This window comes from Arachis duranensis, chromosome 8 (assembly GCF_000817695.3).
Source record: "Arachis duranensis cultivar V14167 chromosome 8, aradu.V14167.gnm2.J7QH, whole genome shotgun sequence".
Lineage (NCBI taxonomy): Eukaryota > Viridiplantae > Streptophyta > Magnoliopsida > Fabales > Fabaceae > Arachis > Arachis duranensis.
The window spans coordinates 33,730,754-33,743,351 of record NC_029779.3 but is presented as its reverse complement, the minus strand read 5'-3'; the positions used below and the strand labels follow the sequence as shown (position 1 = coordinate 33,743,351).

Here is a 12,598-nt window from a genome sequence, read left to right as displayed (position 1 = left end):
TTGTTTGACTTCATGAAAGATATATTAAGAACGTTAACCCAACTTTAAGCTTATAAATTAGAAAATATTTTTTTTGGTGACTTATTGAAAAAATAATTCATTCATCATATCTAGTTTTGCTTTTTTTCGTTTTTCAGAAGAAAATTCATACAGAAATATTATTGCATAAAAAACAAAAGAAAAAATTCTACTATACAATAAAAAGTTAAAAACCACAAATAAACGTGGATATTAATTATAGAGAGATGACGTGGTAAAGACTTGTTACAATTTTTAGATATTGTTTTAGTAGTTAATTTATTAATTTGTTTAAATAAATATTTAAAATTTAAATTTTATTTTGTAAATGTAATAATATATTTTTGTCAACAATTTTTTAAATAGAATTTAGATACGCGATAAATTATTTTTTTAGTCTATCAGACTGAAGTAGAAAAAAAATTAAAAGTTAAGTCAGAAAAGATATAAATCCAAGAAATTAAGGGTGAAATGGGGAGTGCTGTGACGGAAAAGTTTAAGGTTAGGGATAAGAAAAAAAAGGCGCGCACTTAAAAGAAAAGTGGTTTGCAACTTATCCAAATATAGGAGAGAAAACAAATGATGCTATGATCTGATCATTTAGAAATGCCGCGCCATTTTATATGTATATGCATGTGTGCAATAATTACATCAATCAATTAGTGACCAATAAACAATTATCAGCACCAATTCAATACATAATTCCGATTATGAGTGGAGAGTGGTCACCTAATAATAATATCCATATTCATTTATGCTGATGAATCCGACAAAGGAATAATAACCACTGTTTTTAATTTTTTCTATGATATAATTAAATGGAGAGTATTTTATATTCTGGTCGTGGATAAAAACAAGTGAAAGAGTTTTATGTTGATTTTTAATTAGGTATCACTTATATATGAGATTTTATTGTGAAAATTATAATACACCATTTTTAATTTTTACATAATGCATTACCACCAAATCTAATAAGCAAATAACTAATTTAAACTATATAATTAGTTTAATGATAATAAAAATATATTATTTAGTTATAAATGACATAAAAAAAATTATGAATAATACAAAAAAATTTGTAAATGACACCAAAATTTTTCGTGGATGACACAAATATTTAAAAGATCACAAGTCGGGTAAATGATCAAATTAATTTCTGAAAGATCACTCATTCTCTAAATAATTTTTGAAAAAGTTTTTTAATCAAATTCGTCGTTTAAAGATTTTAAATTAGTCATGTTAATTCTTCCATCACTTTCATTGTTGATGGTGTCAAAATTAGTTAATTTGGCACGTTAAGTGACGCTCCAATATACATTTAAGAGTCTTAATTGACTATTAATATAATAAGTTTATGAAATTAGATTAAATCAAAATCTAATTGATGGGAGAACTTGAGACATTGAAATATCTTTATTTGAAGTTAATTTGATCTAATTTTATAAATTAATCATGTTAATAGTCAATTAAGATTTCTAAGTGTGTGTTGGGGTGTCACTTAACGTGCCATATTAGTAAATTTTGACACAATCAATAAAAAAGTGATGGAAGAACTAACATGACTAATTTAAAATCTTTAAAGAATAATGAATTTGATTAAAAAAATCTTTCGAAGACCAATTTAAAAAACAAGTAACCTTTTAAGGATTAATTTGACCATTTACTCATCACATATTCAAAATCCATTCATTCAACCAACAAACACTACCAAAAACACGGGAGTTACCAACGGGAAGGTACTCACGAACGATAATCAGTGGCAAAGTTTATGGACCGTGGTATGTAATGGCAACGTATTATATCTCTGTAGCCAAATTTTACGAAATTTTTGCACGTTCTCGTTTGTCCGTGGCCAATTTGAGATGGATTTTAAAATTTGCCACAGACCCAATTATTACCGTGACAAAAATTAAACGATATTCACTTTCAATTCCGCGCTTAATTTGGTCATTCCCTCCAACCCATTCAAAACTTTGTTATGCAGTTTATCTTTTTCTTAAATTTAAACCGTAATTAAGGTGCAGTTTTTCTCAAGAATCCAGATAGTTGCTTTCTTCTCCCTCATTTCCAGTGCCGCTGAGAATAACTAAGGTAGGTTAATTATTTAATTTTAGAGGTGATTCATGATTTATAATTGGTTAATTTTGGCTTCTTGATTAAATAGTGGCTATGTTGTTCATTAAGAGTATAAAAATTAGATGGATTATAATTTGCAATTTCAATTTTTCTTTCATTGTTATTATGCACATTTTTTCTTTTTATCAAATATAATTTATTATTTCCTATTTATTTATCATGGTTATGTTTGTATTTATTATCTTTTTACTCTTTATTATTTATTTACGGTGGAGTTTAAATCTGATTCTGTTTGAGATGCCTGTTTGATATAATAGTTACTACAATGTTGATCAAATTATTAGAAGATAAATTAATGCTACAATAATAATGCTGAATGTTATATATCTTAAAATTATATGAAGAGTACAAGAGAGTACTAAAAGAAACTAATTTTTTAAATTACTTATTCTTTTCATATACACGATGGATTATTATTGTAGTGTTGAAAGTGATGATTGTTATGACTAGTGTCTGTGTTCTTTAAGTATGTAAATCCAAATTTAACTCTACCATAAATAAATAATAAAAAATAAAAAGGTAAGAAATACAAATAATAAAAAATATGCAAAAAAATTTTTCATTGTCAGGTTTATATTCGGTCTTGAATTCCATCTTTAACTCTTGATAAAGAGTATAATTTGAATTGGGGTGTGAAGTGAATGAGAACTAATTTTTTGTCAGTATATTCTAGTAATTTTTAAATTTTTGATTTGTTTATATGAATCTGATTAATTGTCCTAATTATGAAAAATATTACTAATTATGCTTTCAAAACTTGATGTATTTGTTGCTAAGTAGGTCACACAAAATGACAATTGCACGACCTTGCAACAAAAATTCAACTTGGATTACTATGGAAGAGCGCGATTTGCTTGAATGCTGTGGAAGCATCAAGTTTGCATCGGAGATGGCTTCTGCTTCTCCATTCTCCTCGTTGCAACACGCACTCGATGTGACCTCCAATACTTGTGTAACAAGATTAATGTGCATTCTTGGCTGATAGCACTCAATGCTCACACCAATATCTGTGAAAAGTCGCCCTTCTCACATGCATTCTACACTAATACCCCAATGGATTCTATTACAGAGGTTTTCTGCTTTTAATATTCTATATGTGTTTTATTATCCAATTTAACATAATGTTATCATTTAATAATTCTCTATAATTATTCGGCCTGTTTGAATAATTTTGTAGGAGATATATGCACTTAGCGTGCAGTATCTGCAAAAGCATGGATTTCCATATTTTACTATTTCTTCTGAATGGGATGCAGATGTTATACTAATGGATCTAAAGGTAACAAAAATATATTGTTATTTCCTTTTTACTATTTTCAAAACTGTTTGCTCACACCTATATATAACACTGTAGATAAAATAGTGCATTTTTTTATGTATGTAGACAAGCGTTAAAACCAAGCCATCATGCGAGTTTGAGTGGACACGTCGAAAACAATTAATCATCATTAAACAATACATTGCAAGGTTTTTTCAAAAGAAAGGATATATTCGCTCTACAACTGAATCACCAGAGACCCAGACTGCGGTAAAAGATTTTGATCTCAACAAAAAACCATTCTGGAAGGATAATTTGGATCCTATTGCTCGTGAAAAGGCTAGACAATTTTGTGAAATTTGGTATCCAGGAGAATATTATGTCTAGTGTGCTTCTAATTTAGTTTCGTTTAACATAAGTCCACTATATTATTAGTTCTTTAGCTCTGTTAGTTTCCTGATCCAATTTTATATAGGCTTATTCTTTATGTTTAATGTCACATTTGGTTTTCGATCATCAATGTATGAAGTACTTGAAATTTCCAATTCAATTTACTATGCTTTTCTATGCTTTGTTTTCTACTTTCTTTTATTTTCCATGTGAACATTTTTATTTATACTTGATATTAATAGTAATGTTGTCAATTCCATAAATGAAAATAGTATATAACATTAACGTTGTGAAAGAGGGAGACTGCATACTATTGTTAATTCAGAAAAAGCCATAGACATATTCATCTAAACCGGAGATGAATATTCTGAGAATTCTACAAACAGCAGAGATGACTCTATTTCTAATTCTCAAATATGCAGCAAACAGAATACATTACATCATCACTGCTAAATATGATACCTTGTTCACGTAGTTAATCTGTAAAATATAACGTCCTAACAAGATCATTGTAAAAAATCAGCTCAGAAATTCCTAGAATTGATTTGTGCCTTCAAATGTAAGCTTCAAAACCATTCCTACTGCTTTCATGCTCATAACCAATGGTATGCAACAAGAAAGCAACTACAATTATTTTTTACAAGAATCACATGTGCAATTGCATAAGTTGCAAAATTGGCTATTCCCCCAACGATCACTGCAAAAGATGGGATAAGATGGGATAAGATAACACAAAAAGACAATGGGAACTTATTAAAGTAAGTTTTTTTTACTTTGATGTGCATTTTTATTAAATTGTTGTCATCCTAATTTAGCTCCTAGCTTGCCTATATTTAGGTTTGCATTTTCTGTTTATTATTGTTATTTCTTGTTAAAAAGAAATTGTGTAAGAGCTGAAATCTTGGTGTAGATAGATTCATTTGGAGGTACTTTAAGTAATGTTTAACAAGATGCCATTGCTCTATGATTTATGAATTGATTAAGTATTAAACAGGTACTGCTGCAGGTTAAGTTGGTTGCATTTCATTCTTAGGAGTTGGGAGACACTTCCTGGATTTATTTTCCCGTTCCAATTGCTATTGTCATGAATGTTGTGAAATGAAAATTTGGAATTAGAAATACTTGAGAGGATAACTTTGTTAAAATATATACCTGTCTCAGTTTGATAAAAACTAATAAAATTAAAACAAGAAAAACTTTAGCTCTACCCTAGCAGAATTCAAAAGGGGCTATGTATTTGAGGTGGTCAGTCTTTTTGCAATTAGGTTTGTATATTGGATTCCTTCGTGTTTTTGGTCAAACATGTTTATGATCACATTACAGCAAGAATGTTCATTGTAAAAACTTATAATAAGCCTTTGTTTTGCATCATTCATTTTCTGAATTTTTTTTCTTTTCAAATATCTGCTGTTGGGGCTAGACAGCTATTTGACAGAACATTGTGTTATAGTACACTGTTATGAATGTTTCAGAATTGGATAAACTACAGTAAGCATGGGTTAGGATTAGCTTTAAAAAGTCTTTTTTTTAATATTATCTTTCTAAGATATAATATGCAGTATGGTAATCAAATTGCATAGTTTTTAATAATTGATCTCGTTTATGAAATATTTTAAGGAAAATTTTGAGTTTGATTATGCTGCTGGCGTCAAATGGGCTCTGAGGACCTTAGGTGATAGATGGATGGCCCATAAGTATAATTTACGGGGAGAATACTTCTTTCCTAACAAAAGAAAGGCAAAAATTCTGGCTACGAATCCCTCAGACATACCGCCTGTTGAATGGACTGCTTTTGTGGATCATTATATGGATCCTAAAACAAAGGTAAATAATTAATCTATGTTTTTTTATTTTTTTATTGAATATTTATAATGGCTATCTCTTAACATTTATTTACTTGTTTCTTATTCTTGAAAATTATAGAAACAATGTTTGCAAAATGCCAGAAATCGTGAGAGGCTTATAGTTTCACACGCCGGTGGAAGTAAAAGCAATGCTAGAAGAGCAACTCAGATGGTAATTTTTTTTTATTATTACTATTACTATAAAATTAGCAGTTTTAACTAAATTTGAGATTAACTTTAATATTTTATTTATTGTATCAGGAAAAAAAATTGGGAAGGCCTGTATGTCGAAGCGAGGTTATTGTATCAACTTTGCTAAAGAAAGATGGGAGTTATGTAAGCGGGGAAGGACAACGATTAGCTGTGAGTGTCTCAATTATATTTTATATGGCTGTATATTTTTTAATATGTCTTGATTATGTCAATACTTTACTCCAATACGATGTGCATTTGTTTGTAGGAAAAGATAGCAGAGCATTTGTCTGAAGACCAAGAGCGTGCTGCCGCTGAAGGTATTCATTCAAAGGTCTTGGCTCATCCGGATGATGCAATTGGAAAAGTTTGCGGTCCTGAGAATGGTAAGCGTGTACGTGGCTTTAGTAATGCTGCATATCCCAGTGGTTTTGGCAAGTCAAAGCGCATCTTTGGAGGGGCAATATGCGGAGGTTCTAGCAGTGTATCGCAACAGCATGTTGCAGAATTAGAAAAGCAACTTCAAGAAGCTAAAGGTCAAGTGGCAACTCTTTACAGATTTCTACAACAGAAATACAGTGATGAAGTACCTACCTTATCTGATTCTGTGCCACACATTGAGTCGGAATGATGCACCTCATGTCATGTTTATTTTATTTTTAATTTATGTCTAGTTTATACTCTGATTAGAGATATTTTTATTTCTTATTGTACAGAATTATGCAACTTGGTTTTTGTTATTTCTTTACTATATCTTTGAACAATGCATATGCTTTAAAATACTGTTATTACTTAGTTTGCTATTTTTTATTTTAATTTTATTATCGTTGCTTTGATTATTTATATTGTTATAACATTATTTTAATATGTTAGTATATATATAGAAATAAAAATATGCAATATTAATTAAAAAAAATATTCAATTGGTAATTATAATTGAGAGTTTTTTTTTTAAATTGAAAGAAAAAATTAGCCACGGAAAAAAGCGTGGAAAAAAAACCCAGTCTATCAAATATTATTTTGTGCATGATATTTTTTGCCATAGAAAAAAACCGTGGCTAAATAACCCAGAATTTTTTTGCCACAGAAAAAACGTGGCAAAAAAGCCCAGCCTATCAGTATTAGCCACGGAAAGACTGTGGCGAAACTATACTTATTGGTTACACTGTTGTCATTTGGCCACGGTTTAGTCTGTGGCCAATAACGTAGAAACCGTAGCTATTTAGATGTCTCCACGGGTCATAAAACCGTGGCTAACCGGCCGAAAACCGTGGCTAATTGAAAAGGCGTCGCCCTTATTAGCCACGGAAGTGTATTCGTTGTAAACGCTGAATCGCCACGGATTTTCTTTATTTTAGCCACGGTTTTTTCCGTGGCTAATCACCGTTTTTCTGGTAGTGAAAATATATTTAAATGTGTTTTGAACTAAAAAATACAACAAATTATTACAAATAATAAAAAAATGAGTAAATATTTTATATATTAGTTTAAATGACATAAAAATATATAACTAGATCTCTCAAATTTAATACCACTTAACTAATTTAATAATAAAAAAAATTAGTTAAAAAAAATTTGTGTCATAGCTAAAAAAATTTTATATTATTTTTTTAATAAATTTTACACGATTTAAATTTTTTTTCTCCCCCTCCCTATTATATACTTGTGTTGTTATATTTCAAACTTAATTTCGGATAGGATACTCTAGTAGTAAATATAAAAGTCTTTATATGTTAGTACAGTGTCGGATATTTATACTCGAAAGAAATCAAGAGATGTGCTAATGGACCTTATTCTTACAAATGAAGAATCTAAACGTTGAAGTAATTAGTGAATGCATTAGTTGGCAAATTAATTCACAATTATGAATGGCAATGATGATGGATTCAATTTAAAAGATTATAAAAGAAAGCAAGCAAACACTACACATATGTTATTGTTCGGAAACACAATAATAAATTAATAATTAATCATGTTACATTATCAATATTATATCTGTCAATTTTGGCCAATTTTTAATGGACTAAACCCAAAAATCCAATAACCTCAAAAAATCACATTCCCATTTACCCAAAGTAAATTCTACGAAATTCAATTTAGCTAAGTGAAAATCTAATTTATACAAAATTACCGTACATCCTCTTTTCCCCAACTTTTTCTCTTTCGGCGTCGTTCATTTTCTCCTGCACGTAGTCAGCGTCGCCGTCAACCAAGATTAGCCCTGTTGGAACGCCGATCGTCGACTCACACTTCGAGGTTACAACTGTGCCACGAAGACCCACGAAGACCCACGAAGACGCATTGACTCAACAACCCACGTCACTATTGGAGACTCACCTCTGCGCCGCCAGTTCTGTTGCATGTCACCATCGATCCTGTATCCACACCTCATCTTTCTCCGCCACAGTGCATGGAGGAGTTGAAGACCCATCCCAGCGCGGAAAAATAAGTAGCAAGTGCGGCCCCTGTTCTGCTTGTGGAGCTCAAGCCATCGCCGCTTACAACCTCGCCTCCTAGTCGCCATGTCACACAGGGTTAGTGGTTATAAACATTTCTTATGAACATGGATTCTTACCGATATAAGATAGATAAATACACGATAATTCTTTTATTTGTGTTTTTTTAGGAAAAAAATTGAGTATATTCTTTGTGTCTTTTTATTATTAGTTAACGTATAATTTGTCCTGTTGTAGAAGGTTTCGAAATGAGTCAACGTATAATTTATTTTTGCATATGTCCGGTGCTGATTCCCGTAGAGTAGGAGCCATATCTTGTGATGATGAGTAAAAAATTAGAAGTACTCATAGTAATTAAATGTTACTTTGGATGTGTCTTAAAAAAAATTTTGGTTTGTTGCTTGATCTTTAAATTGAATATGTATAGTTCATTGTTGTTGAGTAAACAAAAAATAATTAGTTGGATTGTTTTAATTTGTTTGTAATGAATTGTGTTTTAGTTTAAGAAAAATATAGGTTTAATACAAGTATATTCAGTTACTACTTAAAGTACTTGCTAACGAAGCCTAATTAAAAAAAATAAATGGTTACAATATGGATAATTGATTCCTGTGAAGTAATTTCTATGCTTAATTTTTTTTTTTTAATTTACACTTAGGACACCATTCACAGCACTTGACACCAAGAGCATGTTTTGGCGAGCTGCAAGAAAATCGAAGAAAAAGACCATCAAAAGGAGCTAAACACGGGAAAATAAAGTCTAAAGGCTTCATGCCACATATTATGTGTTATATACTATTAGGACTATTTATTTTTTTTGTTGTACACAAAGTGATTGTGTTTTTTGACGAACTTTATTGATTAATTCAACGATAATGCATATAATGTGGATGTAAATCTTGTCTTTTGCACCTTGATTTGTGGTAATTTTGTGCACAAACTCAACACCTTATGCATTTTGAAGTATTTTTATTGCTAGTGACTAATCTTGTTGAGGTTCCAATATGTTGACCCCGGTTGTCTTTACATATGTTATTCATGTGTTGTTAGTCTTGTAATGTTCGCAGGTGTCTGAAAACGGAACTATTTTCTTATTGTAATGTCTTCATATGGATGTATCTTTCGCATTATGTGTATATGTTAGTCGTGTAATGTTGGCAGGTGTGTATTCTCACGGATGTGTCTTATGATGAAAGTGTTTTTTGCGGATGTGACTTTAGAGATTTGTTTAACTAAGGATGTGGCTTCCGAGGAAAGTGTCTTCCTCCAGTGACTTCTTTGGAGGCATCCTCATATGGATGTGTCTTTTGCATTATGTGTCTATGTTAGTTGTGTAATGTTGGCAGGTGTGTCTTTTCACAGATGTGTCTTATGATGGAAGTGTCTTTTGCCAATGTTTCTTTTAGATTTTGTTAACCTAAGGATGTGTCTTCTGAGAAAAGTGTCTTCTTTCAATGACTTGCTTTAGAAGCATCCTATGTTGGATACGTCTTTAGCTGGATGTGTCTTATACGAATGTGTCTTTCGTGTTTTCATATAATCGCGGATGTGTCTTCCGAAGATTGTGTCTAATTTCATAAAATTGATAACCGAGGACATATCACCAACAAAGATAACCATCAAGTCTTCGACACTCATAAAAACTCTTCCAACAACCACTTATCCATTGATAACACCAAATAATAAACAACCAAAACTCAACTCATATAATACAACACTATCCATTTTCATATCTATGAAACAAAAATTCATCAAAGTTGTTAACATCAATTCAAACTGGTGAACAAAAAGAATAATAAACCACATCAAGTGTAGAAAAAAAAAGAATTATTTTAGCATAATTGAAAGAAAAAATATTCAAATCAATTGTAATTAAACAAATGAAATCACAATCCTTTCAACAAAGCCTATCACTATTAATAACTCAAATATTAAAAAAAAAGTTGCAAATAGACATAATCAAATGTACTACTAACATACAAATTATTGTGTCCACACGTTGTATGTCATTTTCACTTAGGGACGAGACATTAACGTCGGTGGAACTAGAATGATCACTCACATCATATGTAGTATTGTACGATACTTCTTCACAAATTGATTGATCCATCGACGTAATGTGGTCCACTCGCCTCCAACTGAGACACATATATACACCTTATTCTGACAGATTTTAAAAACTATTTGTCAATGAGAGTGGTTGTTCACGTTACTGGTGATCTTTGAGAGCTGTTCACTTTGATCCTATAGTGTTGGAAGGCTATGGCTATGGCTCAATGTGCATCCACGACAACGACAACACCGATGGTGGGGTGTGATATGGTTGCGTATGATGGCTTTATCTCTCACGGGAAGCGCGGGTCAAAAAATCGATTCGCGTGGAAGAGGATATGTCACAAATCGATCAGTGATTACGAATTCTTGGAGAAGTGAAGAATTTTCAGAACGGATAGATTACCAAAAACGGTTGAGGAGAGAGAGAGAGAGATAGAGAAAGAGAGAGAGAGGAGGTGTGCTAGTGCATCATATTCACGGGTTTACAGGATTGACATATTTTTTTAATTTTTTTATACAAAACTTTATATATTTATTTTTTATGTCTTATTTTTAATTTTAATTTATTTATTTTCAAAACTAAATACAGAAGTATAATAACTCACTGTATATTGTGCTTTCTCAAAACGGTGCCTACAAATCTTTAAAAAACATCATTATTTACTCATTATTAAAAATCCGTGTATATTATCTAAAATCTATAACATAATTTACTTATTATTTTATGAGTAAAACTCAAAATTAGTCCTAATCAATTTTGGCAAATTTATCTTTAATATTTTAGAATAGTAAAGAAACAACTATAATAATAATAATCAAGGTTCTGAAAATCGAACCGGACCGGCCGATTCGACCGGTTTAACCGCAACCCGGTACTGCAAACAGTCCGGTCTTCATCTGAAAAAATCCCTCAAGAACGGGTAAACTGGCCAAAAATTGGCCGGTTGGATCGAACCGGTTATGCTAAACGACGTCGTTTTATGATTTAAAAAAAATAAAAAAAGAACCCGACCCGACCCGCTCGTGGAGCACCCCATCCCCCCTTTCTTTTCCCGACCCCATTCATTCATGATTCATCTGAATCATCTCCAATGGAGAACCCTAGCCGTCCTGTCGCCCTCCTTCGCCCCCGCGGTCACAGGTCGTCAGAATATGGCTGAATATTTGTTTAATTAATAGTAACTTGTTTTATACTCCTATGTTCTTAATTGATATCTTGTAATATGTTATGGTTTTATAATTGGTAGATGAATGGTGGAGGTTATTCGGAGGCTCTGCTCCATGTCTACAAAAGATAGTTGTTCGCATTCTTAGCCAAGCATCTGCTTCTTCTGGGTGTGAGAGAAATTGGAGCCTTTTTTACCAGATTCATACAAAAAGAAGAAATAGATTGGAGTATGATAGATTGAATGATATTGTTTATGTTACCTATAATTTGCGTCTTAAATCCAGTGTAATATATGTTTCATAAAATACCATATTGTTTCATTTGTAATCTTTATCATAACAAATTCGTAAATTATTAAATCTTCATATATTGTATTTAACTTTTTAGGAAGGAAAAAGAAAAAAGAAAGTAAAAGATACAATATGATCCAATTGATTATGAAAGTATCAGTCAAGTTGACTTTTGGGTGATTGAAGAGGTTATAGAGAAAGAGCATGATCTTCCTAGTAATGTGGATGACTTATTGATTGAGTATAGTATATTTAGTTTCTAATGATTTATTAGAATGTTGTTAGTTTATAATATAATGATAACATGTCTATTTTATTAGGTGAAATTGATGCTGATTTATATCAAAGTAGCGGTGGTAGTAGTGGTCTTTATGCTACATCTCTTGATTCTTCTGCTGATCAGGGTGGGAATGAAGGTGAAGATCATCCCACCGAAGCAAATTTGCAACAAGTTCTTGTGGATTTTGATGATTGATAAACCATGATGTTGGAATTTAATATTTAGATATGCTTTTATTATTATTTAACTTTTGAGTTTGGATTTTGATAAGATCATATGTATTTGGTTGATAATATTTTATGTAGTATTTTAAATTTCGAAGATATTTTAAGATTTATATCAGACTATAATTATATTTTAAGATGTGTATTTATTATTTATTTATTATTCTATTCTAAAACGATTTTTTTGGTTGAACCACCAGTTGAACCAGTTAGACCAATAAACTAGTAAACTAATGACTACAGCAGTTTGATGACCGGTCCAATTTTCTGAATAATAATAATAATAA

The 12,598-nt window shown here is 31.0% G+C and overlaps 1 protein-coding gene across 1 annotated transcript; it reads left to right on the top strand.

Annotated features, from left to right (window-relative positions):
• The first annotated feature begins 5,420 nt into the window (after positions 1-5,420).
• LOC107462351 (uncharacterized) lies at positions 5,421-6,469 on the top strand. The gene is made up of 4 exons (XM_016080923.3): positions 5,421-5,626; positions 5,726-5,818; positions 5,908-6,009; positions 6,107-6,469. Exons 1-4 carry the CDS (start codon positions 5,486-5,488, stop codon positions 6,467-6,469), a joined length of 699 nt encoding a protein of 232 aa, XP_015936409.1. The 5' UTR covers positions 5,421-5,485.
• The last annotated feature ends 6,129 nt before the right edge of the window (positions 6,470-12,598 follow it).

Coding starts and splice junctions, on each gene's coding strand:
- LOC107462351 (XM_016080923.3), top strand. CDS start 5,486: ATGGCCCATAAGTATAATTTACGGGGAGAATACTTCTTTCCTAACAAA. Junction 5,627..5,725: donor ATATGGATCCTAAAACAAAG/GTAAATAATTAA, acceptor TGAAAATTATAG/AAACAATGTTTGCAAAATGC. Junction 5,819..5,907: donor CTAGAAGAGCAACTCAGATG/GTAATTTTTTTT, acceptor TTATTGTATCAG/GAAAAAAAATTGGGAAGGCC.